Source organism: Cryptosporidium hominis (genome assembly GCF_000006425.1).
Source record: "Cryptosporidium hominis TU502 chromosome 6 CHRO016065, whole genome shotgun sequence".
NCBI classification, from domain to species: Eukaryota; Apicomplexa; class Conoidasida; order Eucoccidiorida; family Cryptosporidiidae; genus Cryptosporidium; species Cryptosporidium hominis.
In genome coordinates this window covers 17,310-35,686 of record NW_667441.1, presented here as the reverse complement: position 1 = coordinate 35,686, position 18,377 = coordinate 17,310, and the positions used below count along the sequence as shown (strand labels likewise).

General features: G+C 31.3%; 10 protein-coding genes across 10 annotated transcripts; 7 read left to right on the top strand and 3 right to left on the bottom strand.

Annotated features, from left to right (window-relative positions):
• Positions 1-314: 314 nt before the first annotated feature.
• On the top strand, positions 315-1,691 carry Chro.60143 (hypothetical protein). The annotated part of the gene is made up of 1 exon (XM_663004.1): positions 315-1,691. One exon carries the CDS (start codon positions 315-317, stop codon positions 1,689-1,691), a length of 1,377 nt encoding a protein of 458 aa, XP_668096.1.
• Positions 1,692-1,942: 251 nt separating this feature from the next.
• Chro.60142 (transmembrane protein) lies at positions 1,943-3,562 on the bottom strand. Its single annotated transcript, XM_663003.1, has 1 exon — positions 1,943-3,562. One exon carries the CDS (start codon positions 3,560-3,562, stop codon positions 1,943-1,945), a length of 1,620 nt encoding a protein of 539 aa, XP_668095.1.
• Positions 3,563-4,215: 653 nt separating this feature from the next.
• On the top strand, positions 4,216-5,325 carry Chro.60141 (heat shock protein 40-like). Its single annotated transcript, XM_663002.1, has 1 exon — positions 4,216-5,325. The coding sequence occupies one exon, from the start codon at positions 4,216-4,218 to the stop codon at positions 5,323-5,325; it is 1,110 nt and encodes a 369-aa protein (XP_668094.1).
• A 453-nt stretch (positions 5,326-5,778) lies between these two features.
• Chro.60139 (hypothetical protein) lies at positions 5,779-6,036 on the top strand. The annotated part of the gene is made up of 1 exon (XM_663001.1): positions 5,779-6,036. The coding sequence occupies one exon, from the start codon at positions 5,779-5,781 to the stop codon at positions 6,034-6,036; it is 258 nt and encodes an 85-aa protein (XP_668093.1).
• Positions 6,037-7,712: 1,676 nt separating this feature from the next.
• On the top strand, positions 7,713-8,747 carry Chro.60138 (sporozoite antigen gp40/15). The annotated part of the gene is made up of 1 exon (XM_663000.1): positions 7,713-8,747. One exon carries the CDS (start codon positions 7,713-7,715, stop codon positions 8,745-8,747), a length of 1,035 nt encoding a protein of 344 aa, XP_668092.1.
• Positions 8,748-9,166: 419 nt separating this feature from the next.
• On the bottom strand, positions 9,167-9,856 carry Chro.60137 (multi-pass transmembrane protein). Its single annotated transcript, XM_662999.1, has 1 exon — positions 9,167-9,856. The coding sequence occupies one exon, from the start codon at positions 9,854-9,856 to the stop codon at positions 9,167-9,169; it is 690 nt and encodes a 229-aa protein (XP_668091.1).
• Positions 9,857-11,002: 1,146 nt separating this feature from the next.
• Chro.60136 (hypothetical protein) lies at positions 11,003-12,679 on the top strand. Its single annotated transcript, XM_662998.1, has 1 exon — positions 11,003-12,679. The coding sequence occupies one exon, from the start codon at positions 11,003-11,005 to the stop codon at positions 12,677-12,679; it is 1,677 nt and encodes a 558-aa protein (XP_668090.1).
• An 809-nt stretch (positions 12,680-13,488) lies between these two features.
• On the bottom strand, positions 13,489-13,941 carry Chro.60135 (IscU-like protein). The annotated part of the gene is made up of 1 exon (XM_662997.1): positions 13,489-13,941. The coding sequence occupies one exon, from the start codon at positions 13,939-13,941 to the stop codon at positions 13,489-13,491; it is 453 nt and encodes a 150-aa protein (XP_668089.1).
• A 1,012-nt stretch (positions 13,942-14,953) lies between these two features.
• Chro.60134 (hypothetical protein) lies at positions 14,954-15,373 on the top strand. The annotated part of the gene is made up of 1 exon (XM_662996.1): positions 14,954-15,373. The coding sequence occupies one exon, from the start codon at positions 14,954-14,956 to the stop codon at positions 15,371-15,373; it is 420 nt and encodes a 139-aa protein (XP_668088.1).
• Positions 15,374-16,559: 1,186 nt separating this feature from the next.
• Positions 16,560-18,254, top strand: Chro.60133 (dentin sialophosphoprotein precursor). Its single annotated transcript, XM_662995.1, has 1 exon — positions 16,560-18,254. One exon carries the CDS (start codon positions 16,560-16,562, stop codon positions 18,252-18,254), a length of 1,695 nt encoding a protein of 564 aa, XP_668087.1.
• The last annotated feature ends 123 nt before the right edge of the window (positions 18,255-18,377 follow it).

The following is an 18,377-nucleotide window of genomic DNA, read 5'->3' as shown; positions in this document are numbered from 1 at the left end:
ATAGTACTTAGTTAATTCAGAAACAGAATTATCCCGAAAACAAAAAAGATCAATAAAGCCAATAACATAGCAAAGTTATCTATTTAATGAATTGAATATTATTTCTGAGATGTTCTAGCATTTGAATAGTTGGTAAATTTTTTTATTTAATTTGAAATTATTGCATTTTCTCTATTTCTAGATCTTTATGAGCTTACGCGCCATAACGGCCTGGTAAAATTTTTTGAAAAAGGGTTAAAAAGGTGAAAAAGTTGGGAGTACGATAAATTTCTATAGACAATTTTGAACAATGTCAATACAAACTTATTTAGAATATGGAAATTAAAATATTTTGGTTACTTCTGTTTTGTGTGAAATTTGCGAGGGAAGTAATACTTACAACAGGTAATGAAAATATATATAGTGGTTTGGTAAAAGAACTAGGAGATGAACAAGATCTTGATCAAACAAAGATAATTGACAGTATACGTAAGATTGGTTCTGATACACAACATACGGAACCATTTCAGCCACTTTTAGATGCTTCTGAGGAAAAACAAGATGAAAAAGATTCAATTATAGATGCAGCTAAAGTAGCATCTACTAGAAAAAGTGAGAGTTTACCAACTTCAGCTGAAAAAATAGATTTGATAGGAGCTGGTGTTTCAGACTCCAGGAAAGATACGGGAGCTAGAGCTTCAGGTCCAGATTTCAAATTTGGGGAACCTGGACCTTCAATTAGAGAAGAGGAACTAGAAATGTACGTACATCCTTCAGAAGAGCTCATATTTTCAATTCCTATTCCTACAATGAAACCAGAACATCAGTTTAATACAATTAGGCGACTTTCTGGATCAAAATATAGAGGATTGCCAAAAGCTCATCAAAATGAGAGAGGAAATGTTAATTGGTGTAAAGTTATTGCCACAAGAGAACCTGAAATTATGACAAAAGTTAATAATATATATAGAATGATACAATCGGACTTAGTTAGTGTACTTGGAGGAATTGGATTAGATGGATCTTCTAGTAGTCAGGGATATTCTGGAAGCAGAGCAGGTAGTGGATGGACCCAACAACATATTTGCGAGGGGATTTATCTATTAAATACTTATCGTGGAGAAGGAGATTGCGAGAGGATTTTTGTTGATCTAATGGCAAGATTCCATGGCCAATGGAGTCTTTTTTATAAGATGTTTAGACAAAAATTTCGTCAAATTTGTAAGGAAGCGGGATATAGTACTGGACGCTGGGATGTTTACAATGACAGAGCCTATTCTCAATATGCTGTATTAAGGTCAGCAAAAAAGCCTATCAAAACTGAGCCAACTAAAGAAAGAAGGGAGTTTGTTAGATTACTTAGAACCAGAAGTGGCATATGTAGCTTATTACCACAAAATCTTAGGGAAAAAGCTATTCAATTAAAAACTTCTGTTGACAGTATTCCTCAAATCAAACATATTACACAGAGGATTAGTTTATCAGACTATTGTGATATAATACTCGGGAAACAATCAATTATAGAATGTGCAGAAGCTCTTATAACATTTTTCAAGCTTAAAGCAGAAACTTATTATGACAGTACTGAAAGGTATCGTCCAATAAGAAGTTTGTTAATAAAGGCTTGCGATGACGCTCTCTTTCACGAAAAGGATTCAAATACAAGGCCAGAAAAAGTTAGCCAGTACGATCGAATGGAGAATAAGGAATAATAAATAATACTTTAAGTCTGCTACTACATGAAGTTAATAATATATATTTTTTTTTTATTATTTATTAAAATATTCCTCAAACAGAATTATGACTTATTTCGTAAAGAAGAAATATTATTTAAACACTGGAGAACTAACTTCCAGTATAATTTAAGAATATATATATATATTTTTTTTTTCATTTCGAGCAGTATCTAGCTATTTGTAGATATATTGTGTTTTTTATATCCATTAGTTCAGTTTATTAACATCTAGTCCAAAGTACTGATTTCAGCTTCGCTTACTATACTAGAACTCAAGCCATCTAAATCTATTACGTTTCCAGTTTTGACAGAATCAATTTTGTTATGTTTTTTTTCTACTTTCTTTTCTGGCTGTTTTTTAAAGTTTTCGTTTGCATTCCTGTGAGTCTGTAAGATGACATGATAATCAGTAGATCCTGGGATTGATGAAGATACATCCACTTCTTTCTTCTTTGCATCTGCTTTCACCAACCTTTCTTTTTCTAACCTTTCTTTTTCTAATCTTTCCTTTTCAAGTATTTCTTTTTCGATTTTTTCTTTTTCTAATCTTTCTTTTTCTAATCTTTCTTTTTCTATTCTTTCTCTTTCTAATCTTTCCTTTTCTAATTTTTCTTTTTCTAATTTTTCCTTTTCCAATTTCTCCTTTTCAGAATTCTTTTCATCTTCTTCATTATTTCCTAATTCTTGAATCACTTTCTTATATTCAGTTTCGTCATTGACTCCATCATCTTCTTCCTCAAATTCGAAATCAAAAAAGTTCTTACCTTTCTTGGCTTCAGGCGGTGGTTGAATTGCTTTGTTAATGATATTCAACTCGGAGTTAGATGAGGGAGTACTTTCATCAAGAGTGTCTGAGCTATCTAAAGGAATTTTTATTTTTTCTTCTTTCTTAGTACTTTGGATATTTCTAGTATTTTTATTATCACCAAACTCTTCTTCGTCTTCAGACTCAGATTTTCCGTCATCGTCTCCTATAATATTTGATTCTTCTGCAGAGTTCATTATTTGAGGAAGTTTAAACTGTTTACCATCATAATTAGCTTCTTCTGGAGAAATCTGAGCAAGACCTCTAAGCTTTGGAATACTTTTTCCCATATCTGATTGATCAAGAAGAGATGTATGAGATTTATCAACTAGACTATTGTTAACATCAGCAGTGCCTGTAGCAGCATCACATGATATTCTTAGGAACTCTTCTCCAGTTTCCAATGGACCAGTTTTGCACAATACAATTATTCCAGAACATCTTGCTCTAGATTTTATTGCAACTCTTCCAACTGATCTAGCTGGCCTGGAAAGATGACCAAGTTCCTGACCCTCCTTTATATACACCCCCTCTTTAACATAATACCTTGCAGTAAAACTGAGATCATTTCCTATAGCTACATACCATTTAAATCTATCAGTATTAATTGGCTTATAATCTCTAGCATCACAAATAATACCTAAGAATCTTTCTCCTTTCATTACAGTAATTTGCATATTTGGGTAATAACTTATTATACCAAAACAAGGGGATACTAATTCCTCTGCTAATAAAAGTCCTGGCTCGTAAATCCAAATAACTCCAATAGAAGCATTACGAGCGATCTTTTTCCCGAGTTCAATTCCTTTCTGTGGAGTGAATTTCATTAAATCTTTCTTTGCTTTAAACCATCTCTTGTTACCTTGTTTAAAGTTCTTTGGTTTGCTGTTTTTGATATCAAGCTCAACATCTTTTCTTACAGTTGGAGCATTTTGTAAATCTGAACTAGCACTTTCAATTATTGCTGAAATCATATCCCCACACATACAATATGAAAAGAAGATAAATAACAATAACAACACATTGCAAAGAATTTTCGACATGATTAGAGTATTATTGTTTATGTTGATAGTATATAACTTTTAAATATTGGTTATTCTCACTTTTGGCTTGGATCAGTGCTAAATACAAACATGGGTACCTTTCTTAAAAACTATTTTTTTTTTCGAGTATTAGAGACAAATCTTATAAAAGATATTACAAGCGAGCGAATTTAATATCACAGTTATATTAGCATGGTTTTTCGTCTTTTCTACAACCCCTCATCGCTCAACTTTAAATTAAAAAAAAAAAAAGGAATAATAAAAAAAAAATTAAAGAATTTTCACTTTAAATGTGAATTAATGATGTAATTTCTTATTAATATAACATAGTAATTAAATTCTTAAGTTTTTAGTTTTTTGTAGCTTTAATTATTAATTTCTTTTTTTTTTTGTTCATTGTGTAGATATTACACACACCCAAATTACATGTACGTGCTCACACGTCTAAATTCGATAATAATATATTTAATAAGAAAAAAATAAGTGAGTGGCCTTGAGTTAGGGAATAATAGCAGGGAAGAAAGTTAGAATATAGATTTAAGAAAATTCATACAAATGCCTTGAAATTTGAATATTTCTCTTCATATAATTAAGACCACAATTAGCTCAGAATTTAAGAGCATAAATTAATTTTAATTTTTGGCAAAATTGCAATGATGAATGCTCCCAAAAAGTCAATAAAAGAATGCTGTGAAATTTTGAATCTTAAGATATCCAATTTAAATAATGATGGGGAAATTAAGAAGGCTTATCATAAATTAGCGATAAAATGGCACCCAGATAAAAACATGGGAAATGATAGACAAATGTGTGAGGCGAAATTTAAAGATATAGTTGAAGCTTATGATATATTAACAGATCCTCTAAAACGTAGCCAAGCAGAGTATGAGTCGAGAAAAAAGGATATTTTTTCAAGAGGAGTTGTCAGTGGAGCAAGAACAACTAAATTCGATGGGTCATTATTTGGAGGTGGGGCCAAGTTTGCAAGACAAGGAACTAATCCGGGATTGATACATATATCTCATAAAGAGAGACAAAGTTCTCAAGGCTCAGTTTTAGGCTCAAGAAAGTCAAAAGAAAGTGAATTAAGAAAAAAAGAGGATTATGTTCAACTATCTGAGAGGCTAATAAATGGACTAAATTCTATCTACGAAGTAGTTTCTAATGCCGTTAACGGAAGTGAAGTAAGTGTCAGCGCTGCTGCCTCAAAGATTCTTGACTTGAAAAACACAATCCTAAAAAACAAAGTAAATATAAAAATGTCCAGCTCCTTTGATGAATTGAGTGGTATGAATCATAATGAAGATACCACCCCTAAACCCGTTTTTGAAAAAAAACAGGTGCTTACCGGTTTAAACAAGACAACTTCACTTGATGATGACTTTGCTTCTACAAGTACACCTTCTGATAGTACAAATAGTGATCCTGAAAAAACTCCTTACCTTCTTTCAAAAAATCAAAAAACACCTGATTACAGAATGAATATGTTAAACGCTCCAGATTATAGAACTCCTAATTATATTCAACAACAAACTCTTTGTAGCGGATCAGATGGGCCACATATGTTCGGAACTTCAATAAAAAATAATTCGGATAAATTTAAACCAATTTCAGACCATTTTAGAGAGGATATGTTGGAGAAAGTCTCTGTAAGACATGCGCACAAGAAAATAATAGAAAAGGTTAAGATTAATCCAGAAGGCAGCCATAATACAAAAAAACCATCAGAATGCAGGTTGACCAGAGGCAAATTCATAAACTAATTTTTAAATGTTTAAGTTTAATTCTTGAATTTTAATGTAATGCATTTAAGATTATATAACATAATTACAAAATTTTTTAATTGACAACTCAAATTAATTAACTCGATTTTTTTTTATATGGATTTATGTGCTGAGAAAGATGCCCCCATTTAGATTATAACATAAAGACTCTTTAGTGTATGTTTATCATTTTCATCTATTTAATTCTATACGTTAAGTTAGTTGCATTTTTCCATATAATTTGTTCATATGCTAGCCAGGATACAAAGATGCGTTTGAAAGTAACGATAAATTTCCACACAAAATTAGGCGGGAATATCCACTCGGTTTTTAATAAAAGAATTACTACCCAACAACCCCTCACAATGAGGATATTAATGCCCAGTTTTAAAATTATTAGAATCACCAAAAACTATTAATATTATTGTTATTATTCCAGGTTAAAGATCAAGAATGTCAAATGCATTGAGAGTAGTTTGGGAAAGACTCAAGAAGTTTTCTACACCAACAGCTTCACCCCATGATAAAGGCAAATACGTATTATTTGGAGTATTGAACATAATTATTTTTGGTTTGGGGATGATTATTATTGGAATACTAAATAATGACGCTTCAGACATTATCACTGGGGTTCTCCAATTATTATTGCCATTTGTTGGATGGATCTGGGCTATTGTTTGGGGTATTGCAATAATTTGTAGAAACATCTAGTGATTACTTCTCTAAGAATTTAAAAAGGAAGAAAAGAACACTAGTCTAACCTGCAAATAATCAATCAGTTAATAATGTAATGTTGAGTGTTTATTCATTGAATTCTCGACTTGGTTAGAATTGTTCAACTTACCTATACACAATTCCTATTCTACTTTAACTAATTTATTCTGGGGACATCTTTCTCTTCTACTTTGTTCTTGAAACTACTTTCTATGTTTAGTTGTGTTTTGCGCGTGTGTTTTTAAATCGTGTTTGTGTGCTTTTTCTATGTTGATTTGTTCTATGGAATATCGGACATGAGATTCGGAACAGTTGACGGTAAAATTTCATCGGATGTCTGCATTGTAATATCTCATTCTCACCCTTTCTCTGTTTAAAGTTGATTGTGAAAGTAATTCATTTAACAACGATAAATATGAATGATTTCAAGAAACAATAATGAGAGTTAATAGTTATAAGAAAGTCCGAATGTTGATCTGCAGTAATGTCTTAATGCATTTCTCGATATTTGATCTTTTTTTTTTAAGTTCGAATTTGAGATGATCGAATGATCTTGGAAGGCAGGCGGAAGCAAGGAAAATATGAATAATTTGACCAGAAAAAAAGAAAAAATTTTCTAAAAAAATAATAAAAGCGTTAGATTCAGATTTTTATAATAGTGAATAAGTATCAATTTACTGTAAACATGAATTTTTAATTTATTAGGGAATTCTTATTTGAAGTTTTTCTTCAAAGATTAAAATTATTTCAAATTTTTATTAATTTTTTCACGAAGAATACGAGGATAACAAATTTACTATTTGTTGTATATATTTCACTTCCAGAGTAATAATTATGGTAGATATTATTTAGAACATGACGTCTATAGCAAAAATGCATAACGTAATCAGTTGTCCAAAATATTAAAAAAGCAAAAAGTCGCAATCTAGTACTTAGGAATTTGGACTTTTTTTCTCCCATTCAGAACAAATCCACTGCACTCAGAAATTAAAATTTAAATCAAAAAAACCTTGTATTAAAGGGATAAGTAATAAATGCATTCGCCTCGTCAAAGTGCCGGCATAAAATACCTCGGTATTCGAAAAAAAAAAAAAAAATCATCTTTAGCGCTATTAGAATAGAAAATCTAATTAACCACATTTCAAGAAAAACTAAGAAAGACCGATGATAACTTTGGAGTTAATATCTCATTTTTATAGGCTTAAGTGCTCAACAACAATTATGAATTAGAATAAAAATAGAAGAATAGGTAAAAAACCAATATTTAGGCATTGTTCGATTGAGATATAATTTTAGGTCTTAGGTTAATTAAACTTTCGCGCAAAAAAGATTGAAAAAAATTCTGTATTGTGTCCTATAAAATAAAAAAGTGGTTTTTCGAATTCGTTATAAAGAATAGGACTCAATATAAAATCAACTTTAAAAGTAAATTAATATAAGTTTTTAAGTAATAGACTTGTACGTATAAAATACTTATCGTCTTCACATGCATGCAAAAAAAAATACGTGGACTGGGTGTATCCACATAAAAAAACAATGAACCACATTTTACCCACACATCTGTAACGTCGTCAAGTAAAAATTGATAACAAATTTTTATACATTTGGCTTGACCCTTCTATAGGTGATAATTAGTCAGTCTTTAATAAGTAGGCAACTAAGGACAAAGGAAGATGAGATTGTCGCTCATTATCGTATTACTCTCCGTCATAGTCTCCGCTGTATTCTCAGCCCCGGCCGTTCCACTCAGAGGCACCTTGAAGGATGTTTCTGTTGAGGGATCATCATCATCATCATCATCATCATCATCATCATCATCATCATCATCATCATCATCATCATCATCATCATCATCAACATCGACCGTCGCACCAGCTCCAAAGAAAGAAAGAACTGTAGAGGGCGGCACGGAAGGAAAGAACGAAGAAAGCAGTCCAGGTTCTGAAGAACAAGACGGTGGTAAGGAGGACGGTGGTAAGGAAAACGGTGAAGGAGACACAGTAGACGGGGAACAAACCGGGAGTGGTTCTCAAGTTACTCCATCTGGAAGTGCCGGCACAGCTACCGAGTCCACAGCAACTACTACTCCAAAGGAAGAATGTGGTACTTCATTTGTCATGTGGTTCGAGAAAGGCACCCCGGTTGCGACCTTGAAGTGTGGTGATTACACTATCGTCTATGCACCTATAAAAGATCAAACAGATCCCGCACCAAGATATATCTCTGGTGAAGTTACATCTGTATCCTTTGAAAAGAGTGAAAGTACAGTTACAATCAAGGTTAATGGTAAAGAGTTCAGCACTCTCTCTGCTAACTCAAGTAGTCCAACTAAAGATAACGGTGAATCTAGTGACAGTCAGGTTCAATCAAGATCAAGAAGATCACTCGCAGAGGAGAATGGTGAAACAGTTGCAACAGTTGATTTGTTTGCCTTTACTCTTGATGGTGGTAGAAGAATTGAAGTGGCTGTGCCAAAGGACGAAAATGCAGACAAAAGAAGCGAGTACAGTTTGGTTGCAGACGATAAGCCTTTCTATACCGGCGCAAACAGTGGCATCACCAATGGTGTCTACAAATTGGATGAGAATGGAAACTTGGTTGACAAGGACAACAAAGTTCTCTTGAAAGATGCTGGTTCCTCTGCCTTTGGATTCAGATACATCGTTCCTTCCGTTTTTGCAATCTTTGCAGCCTTATTCGTGTTGTAAATTTTTTTCAATTAAATTTTAAAAGTTTAAGAGTTTTAAAAGTAATTACAATGGAAATCTTTCATGCAAATTTGCATTAAAGGTTTTGTTCATTACATTGAATCAGGACGCCAGTTTTTACAATGCTGAAGAATAATTAATTTTTAATTTCCAGAATTTTCCCACGGGTTCCGCAGGTTTTTTTCGTATGAATGAGTTGATTATCGTAAACTTATAAGCAAAATAGAGTAAGCAATTTGGTGAGATAATTCGAAGGATTACTTAGAAGATTATTTGGCTACTTAGTTTGCCTTGCGTGATAAAGATTTTAATGTTTGAGCTAGATCGAGTGAGGATTAACAGAAAAGACTAATTTTTTATTTAAGCGAGCTTGAAATTTTTTCTAAGTTTCATTTTTTTTGTTGGGTTGTGAATTTTTTTCATGTACCAATGGCGTACAATGGAAATGCGTGAGGTGGTGTATCCGAAAAGAAGTCTCCGCGGTTGACAGGAATGAGTCCCATAGTGCCCAGCTTGAAGAGGATGAAGGCTATTCCAAGGAGTGAGTATAGACAATATAGCACTTTTTGGACGTTGAACGACTTTCTTGCTGCGCGCTCGATTTCAAGAAAGTTCTTGTTTGCTTGGATTAATATCTTTACTGCATTAACGAGAGCATAGCTGACAACAAGTATGCTGAAAATTCCGGCGTTATTACCGCTCATATATAGCATGAAAAACGTCATACCCATGGTTTTAAGTGGCAGATGAGCGATGCTCCATGCCTTTTTATCAAAATTGCAAGCTTCGGAGGCGTTTTGGTTTGTTTGTATTTCTGCGTTTTCAATCGCACATACTGTTGGGCCTTGGTGTTTTAGTTTGGGGTTTAGCGTCGAGTTGCTTGCGCAGTGATTGTTAGTATTGCTACTACTTGAGTTGCGGTCTTGCTTTGTACGATCGCAAGGACTTGATCCTAGAAGTACTCGTTTATCAGGACTTTTATTAATTTTTTTTTCGATAGTTTTTGGATGTATTACCCATGCGTCGTATCTGCTCCCAAGATTCGATCTTGTGTCGCTTTCGAGTGTCTCTTCTTGCTCGTTTTTCTTCGTTCTTTGGCTTGCAGTCATTTTTGAGACTTGGGAATGCTTCTTCTTATCGGGTCAAATTATTTTGAGCGGGAATCTTGGGGGGTGAGTGGTTACATTAATCTGTCGCAAATAGTTTTCTAAATGATGTAATTTGTATAAGTTTTGACTCAACATTACCTAATTAGAATATTCAAGATCATTTAAAAACAATCACTCTCTATATGAATTTACTATTTCTCTTTAAGCGCTGGATCTATCGATTAATTATTTTTAATTTACATTTTATTCGTCATTAGTCACATTATAACGTTATTTTGGCGCGGGAATTTAATGTGCTTTTTTTTTAATATTTAAGAAACAAGAGGGATGTTTGTTTGAAATAGAGTAATATAGGTAAACAAACTTGGTGCAAAAATTATAGATAAAAGATGTATGATGAGAATGATTAAGTGGTAATTTAATACGTGAATTTTATAAATAAATTATTTGTAATTTTAGATTGGTACTTAATAAGCAATATTTGTAGTGTGTGGGTATAGTGGGGTGTGGGGGGAATATTGATAAAAGGCAAAAAGCTCTAATAGAGAAACGAAAAAAGGTTGAAAGGACTTGAGAGAATAAAATCAATATTTCATTTTTCCTGTTTCTCATATTTCAATTGAATACATTTCTTTCCAAATCATAGTTAAAGAATTTTGGTTTATTGGCCATTGGAATATATTAATATTTTTCAAAAGTTTATCTTCCATTTTTTAGTTTCAAAGCTACCATTAGTAAATAAGTTAATAATTAGTCAACACATGTGACTTGAGTAATAAACGTGATAAAGCCAATTTATAAATACATTCTTATATTGAAATTATATATAAATATAATTTTAATAATAATATTATTTTTATAAGAATTTTATAGGAAAATAAATTTCCTTAATACAAGTGAGGGAATAAAGAGGAATTTGAAGAGGTATTTATTCTATATAATTATTCTTTGTGTCATATACCAATTTAAACTAGCCAATATTTTGAATAATTGGATACTTTTTATGAAATTCAGATAAGTTGAGTGAATTGAATTTTTTGAAATATTCATCCACACTATAAACAAACATTTGTGGGGTTTATAACAATTACGCTTGCATGCAAAAGGGGATTATTAACAGAAAATTTGAAATTTCAATGGAAAGATATGTCCAGGCCAAAAAGTTTAAGATATGAAAGGGCGATTGAGACGGGAGTTGAAATATTAAGGCGTACACTAAATAAGAGAGAAAATGAGATAAGAGCCTCATTATTGGAACTTAAGGAGAATGAGTTAAATTTGAAGAAGAGAGAGTCAAATTTAGCAGAGTCTTTGAGGGTGTTGGAACAAGAGAAAAAAAATAATGAGTATTTAAGAGTGGTGAATGCAAAGACTGAGAAGATATTTAATTCTGCTATGGAAAGCTTAAAACTTAAAGAAAAAAAAATGACTGAAAGTTTAGACTCAATAATAAGTGAGTTTGAATTGGAGTCATCAGACCCTGATCAAAGTATGGATATTTTTAGCAAATTAGAATTACTTAGGAACTATTTGCTAAAGGTCAAAAAAAATGAATCAGACTTTTTAGAGTATTCAAAGAAGATTCAAGCTGAAAAATTTGGCAAGTCAACTGGAAGATGTAATTGCGGATATCCTATATTTATTATAAATGGAGAAGTTGTCGCAGGAAGTTCAGGATTTGGTTGTAACTTTGATGGAGACCCAGAAATTATTGAGTTAGAGTTTAAATCAATGGAACTTGATTGGGAAAGAAGGGCTTTAGAACATACTAAAGAGGCTTTAAGACAAGAAAAGTTGAGACAGGAAGAGATTCTACAAAGTAGGGAAGAGAAAATCAAATATAAGAACGAAGAATTGGATACTAGACTACGTGAAATAAAGAGAATGGAACATATTTTGAATATGAGAATTCTAGAAGGGGAGAAAAACACATCTTTTGGTCGTAACGCAAATTCGAACCCAAGTTCTGTGTCATCTAAAAGAAAGGCAAGGAATGGATCTCAGGCAGGTAGAAACAGTTGCCCAGTACGTGGGCCGAGAGAAAATTTAAGCTATTTAGGGAAGCAATGTGAATCTAGTAGTTTTGGTTTAAGTTCGGATAAGATTAAAAAGAAACAGAAAGAAGAGGAATACGGCCTTACTCCGATCAATAGTAGTTCAACTTCTATTAATAAAGCAAACCATATTATTATGGAAAATAAAGACTTTAGCAATGTTTACAAGCCAGATTCAGTTTCATACTCCATGAGAGAAGCTTTACCAACAGAACTAGAAAAAGAAAAAAATTTGGGGACTCCTCCTTCAGAAGAATATGAACTTTATTCTCTAAGCCAGAGCGATGGAGAGATACTCTTTACATCACCAAGCTATAGAATGAGCCCGAACAATACTATCAGAAGAAAATTTATTGTTGGAATTACAGAAACAGCTGAATCAAGTTCAAAGAAAGAAGTAGATCCTCCAGATAGTAGTGTAATAGTTACAAGCAATACCAATCTTTCACAAAAGACAACTCTCATAAATAATTTTTCCGATTCAAATACTGGAAATGTTTCTTCTCAAGAAATTACTCCAAATTATTTGCGTGGCAAAACTTTTAGTGATAGTTCGGAGAGGCTGATACCTCCCAGAATGTCTCCTTTACTAAGAAGCCAGAGGCAAAGACTTAAGCAGATTCTTCAGGAGGAGGAGAACGAAAATAATGAAAACTATTCAGAAAATTTACTTGGAGGTGAACATAAAAATTCGAATTCAACAGATGTAGACTATGAAATATTTGAAGTAAATAGTTCACGCAAATTTCTTTGTTCAACGCCCAAGTAATTGTTACTCAATTTTCATCTTATATAAATATATTTAATTGTTTCCAAAGTGTAGTATTATCAACTTTTGTAAATTCAAATTCCGAAAACGGTAGTGATGATGATTCTCAGAACTTCAATAAAAAAAAATATTAGAATTAAATCGGATTCGAGGTAAATTAATATCGAATGTCATTTTTAACATTTATTACGTGTTTAGGCGGGAACTCTCATCTCGTAATTTTAGCTTCAATTTGCTACTTGGAGTTAAATTAGGAGAAAGTTTTTGTTGCAATTATTTTTCACGGTGACTTCATTCCCTTTCTTTCCGTCTTTTTTCTTAAGAAAAGCCTCCTGAGAATCCTTAGTATAAGTGTCTAGATAAGAAACAAGAATTGAAGGGGTTTGCAATATAAGGAAATTAAAATCTAGTTTAATAGCAGGCATAAATAAATAAAAGTAATATCTCCTTCTTAGTGAACAGAATTGAAGTTCTATTCATTAAGTAATAGTACTTAATAAAAAGGGAGATAAAATGATTCATTAGAATAGATCACACAGATTAAGATCAAATATGCAGTAAAAGGACTGCTGAATCAATCTTAAGTGAGAACGGAACTTAAAAATCATATTCTTGTGCTGAATAATATTAATATATTAAATATAGTCATATTTATCAAGCGTTTGGTATTGAAAAATTATATTTAACTCTGTTTAAATTAATATGAGCTTCAAATTTCTTTTTTTTATATAGAAGAGTTGGTAACCAAATAGTTTCAGGTTGGATTGTATGCATACATATATAAACATATAGTATGAAAGAAATGCTGTTCATGATTTGAGCTGTTTGTCTTGATAATTCTTAATTGCATGTTTAATAGCATCTTCAGCTAACAAAGAGCAATGCAATTTAATTGGAGGTAAGTTTAAGTGATCTGCAATTGTTTTGTTGTTGATCTTCAAAGCTTCTTCCGTAGTTTTGCCAATAATTAATTCGGTAGCATAAGATGTACTGGCTATAGCAGAGCCACATCCAAAGGTTTTAAACTTTGCATCTTTAATAATTCCATCCCTAATATCTACTTGTAATTTGACGACATCTCCACATGAAGCCTTGCCAACAACTGCTGTTCCGACGTTTTTGTCATCACTGGGGAGACTCCCCACATTTCTTGGATTTCTAAAATGATCATGTACAGTATCACTATAGAAAAGTCTTTGACAAATCGGAACACATTTCTTTATTAGTATTCTTTTATCGATAAGCTGTCTTAATTGCAACATAGTTAAAATTTACACTATTAGAGCCACCTCTTAGCATTGCAATATACAATACAAACAAAGGAGTGAATATGGTTCGTAATATTCACAATTCTCTTTTTTTTTTCTTTCTCTCTCTCTCTCTCTCTCTCTCACAATAATAGAGAGGAAATTTCAATGTTTCTTTAAGAGCCGAGCATAAAATTCAATTAACTTTGCATCAAATATTTCCTTAATGAACTATGCATATATTTATTAAATAGATATTTCATAAATGTAATACACATAAATATACATATAAAGATGTATATTAAGTATTATTATATTATTAACATTTGCTAATAGAAATATAAATATTATATATTTATGAATCCTTTTTCTCTTTTAGAGTCTTAAAGGATTAATTTTTAATAAATTTACGTCCAAGTTAAATAATTTTAGAAAAGTCGACGGTAATTTCGAGGATAAAAATTGCACGCATAAATTAACAAAATATGATTAATATATTTTTTTTTTTTCTAAATTTGACTTGAATAAATTAATTCTCTGCAATTTTTAAATAGATTTTTATTCCTTATATCATTAATACGATATATAAATTATTAACTCCAGCCAAAAGACAAGACGCTCCAGATATAGAATAAAAATGATTATATATTGATTAAAGTAAAGACATGAAAATAAGTATTTATAATAGTAACTAGTGAAAAAAAATTAAGCAACTGAAAATATTAAAATATAAAGTTAAATGTAAATAAAATATTAAATAATTAGAAAAAAAACTGCTAGGCGGGCAAGTGTTAAATAATCAGTACTTAACTAAAAATAAAGAAAATCTTGTTAAATAAGTCAAGAGAAAATAATATGTAAAAGAAAAAAAAATTAGAATTGTGTGAGACGATTAAATAGACAGATTTACAAATCTAATAATGGTAGAAAGGGATATATTTGATTGATTAGTTTACACGTTTATCTTAATGAGTTAATTTAATTATTATTTGGTAATAAGAATTATTATAATTGATAGATAGTAATTATGGAGCAGAATTCTCAGCCAGATTCTGAGAAAAAGAAAGAAGGCATGTCCATAGCACCTGCTTATCATAGAATGAATTTTCTTCTTCAAGTTAGCCAACAATATGCATTAGTTTCAAATGAGCTTTCTAGGTATTGCTATAGTCTAGCAAGAGAAATTTCTAGGAAAAAACTAGCTAGAATTGATCCAGATTCTAGGAGATTGTGGTGTAAAAGATGTAATACTCACTTTATTCCGGGTATTACCTGCGAATTCATCCTTGAAGATAAAATTATTTCCGGTGACAATAACAATAATAATAAAAAGTTCGTTCAAACCAATATCTTTAACAGGTGCAACTATTGTAATTGGAAAAAGAGACATTCTTATAAAGTTTTTGATGAATTTGAGGATGAAGAGAAAAACATGATAATTGATTAATTGAATGATTTACTACACTAATTTTTTTAAAAGAAAAATATACAAACTTTATTCATGCTCCATATTGGTTCATAAATTTGAAATTAATTGCGCTAACTTTATTAGGAATAATTCAATGAAAGAATTGTGGCATATTGCCAATATTATTTTTAAAAGTTTCCATTACAAATTTATCCCTTTATTGCTAATAAATTTAATATTCATTAACAACATAGCATTTAAATAAATTTATTCATATTTTTAAATATCAATGTATAAATATTTTAATTTTTAAGTTAAAATTCATATTCTACCTATATTTACCCGTTAATTTATTTATTCTTCATTTTTTAATTCACTGAAAGTCAACTATTACGTGTTAATCTAGCAATTTACCGCCTTACCCACATGTAATTTATTAAAAATTATTGAGGAAAAAAACATGGCGAATTTACGGTGCATACACAAAAAATAGTTGTCCATTTATTATTGATTATAAAGATTCAAAAGAGAGATAGAGTTCTGACATGCATACATTTTTAAAAATGTATTTAAACAATTTTAATATTGCACCCTAGTTATTGTAGGTGATTAGGGTATCAGCAATAGCAAGAAATTAGCTAACCTTTGTAAATCTGATAAATCTTCTATTTATGTATAATTTATCTATAGACTAGCCTGAAATAAAAGGCTAATGTTTAATACCTGCCAAATTTTTGCTTACAGTTTTTTTTTAAATAAATTTGGACTTTAAAGAATAAGGTGTGGGGGTGGGCTAGCAAAAATGACGTATATTATTTAATAAAAATAGATAAAAATGAAAAAATAAAATGGCAATTTAATATTCATTTCAAGGAATAAATTCTGAAAAAACTATTGTTATATTTTAAAAGCCTAGCGAAATTGCAAAGTTAAAGGGAGATTTCAAATAAGGTGTCAAATAGATCAGTAGGGTGGCGGCTATAAATTACGATCTAAAAATTAAGTTGAAAATAAGTTTTTTACTTGAAAATAGTGCAGGAGAAACGATAGTATTATTTTGGATTGTGGATTAAAAGTATATGAAAGTAATTGATTCTTAAATAGTAATATTACAAGTTTTTATATAAGAACCGATTCATCAATATAAAGGAAACATAAGATTATATTTTAAAATTATATTATATTATTTAGGCAGCAGATACCAGAAAATTCGTAATTAAGAAAAATGGAGCTTTTAAGATTACACAGATTTAAAAAGATTTCTGTTATATTCTTGTTTATTATAGTAATTTTACTGTTTTTAAACCTTGAATTACTTTATGCATCAGATACAAAAGAGAATGAAGGCGATATTACAGAAGCTAAAAACACACAAGATAATGAGGAGTCAAGCAAAAAGCCAGAAAGCTTAGATGATGGTGCTTCTTCAGAAGCTATAGGGCTTTTACACAGTAGCGATTTTGATTCTTATATTCAAGAAAAAGAATTGAATAAGGATAATCTTGAAAAATCTCCAGAAAAGCATTCCACAATTAAACTTATGGAGGAAGCACCACCAGCATTAGATTTAGAAGAAATTCCAAGATTAGATAACGATATCAATACGGAAGAAAAGAAGGAGGAACAAAAGTCTGAATCTGGGCATAAAGATTCAGATTTACATTTAAAAACTATTTCCACTCCAATTAATCAGGAACAGGTCTCAACTTCAACCTCTAGTTCAGGTTCAAGTTCAAATTCTAGCTCTAATTCATCTGCAGCAGTATCATCTTCAGCATCAACTTTGGAATCTACTCCAGATTCATTCTCAAGTTCAGTTCAAACCTCGACATTTAATCATGATTCCGCTTCAAACCAAGCAGATGAAGAAATTAAGTTAGATCATGAGGAAAGTGAACTTAAAACTTTAAGCCAAGATTCTCAAGAGCCATACTCTTCAAAATCTCAAAGAGGTCTCAGAGGCTATAAAGAGGAAGCCCATCCTGAACTCTCTTCTGTAGGACCAGATTCAGATTCTGGATCAAAACCTCCTGCAGGTTCAGCCTCAGCCTCAAACTTAGCCTCAACATCAAATTCAGGTTCGGGATTATTGTTACCAGGAACTTCTGGAGCTTCATCGGATGAAGTTGAACTTCAATTACTACTAAAATCTTCCACAGATAATCTTCTAACAGTGGATTCTGCATCTGAGGAAGAAAAAAACACCACTGATACAGGAGCTAAAACTAATACAAATTCAGAATCTAGTTATAGCTCACAAACAGATGATGAGAGTGAATTGAAACCTCAGAATTCTTCTCAGAGTGAGGAAGAGGATGGTGAAAGCAAGAAATTGAAATCTGAAATGCAAGCAGAAGAGTCAGAGTTCTCTTCAGATTTCGAAAATAATGTTGAGTTCCCAGATGATAATAGTAAGGCCTCCTCTTCTAGTGCTAAATCAGGCTCAACCACAAGTTCTACTGGTAGCAATACAAAAGATGAAGAGATTACAATCACTTTTGAGAAACCAGAAGTCCAAGAAGTTTCCACTCAAGTAGAGAATTTGACAAAACCTCAGGAAACTAATACTTCGTATAAGTATGTTTCTGTTGCAACACAGACAGATCCCATTAAAACAAGTAAAAGAACTGGTTCAAGTAAAAGAAGAGCTAGAAAAATAATGACAAAGAAAGGTCTATCGCTGTTAATTAAAGAGTTTAATACTTCAAAAACGAAAAAGAAGACAACTTTCTTGAAAAAACTTTTTAGTCGGATAAGTAATGATGATGTTAACCTGATTTCCACTCTTATTAGTAGAGAAATTGCAAACAGAGAAAAGAATCATGTACTAAGAAAGGCCCTGTCAAGTAATATCCCAGAAAAACCACTTTTGGGGAAAGAATGGATTCAGAGAGAGAGGTCAAAGAAGCAAACAAGTTAATCAATAGATATAACTAAACTAAGTTAGTAGATATTAGGAATCTTAACTTCTGATATAAAGAAATCGTAATATTAAAATGTAGTAGTTTTTCTTATACAGAGTCTGAAATAATAAGATAAATCC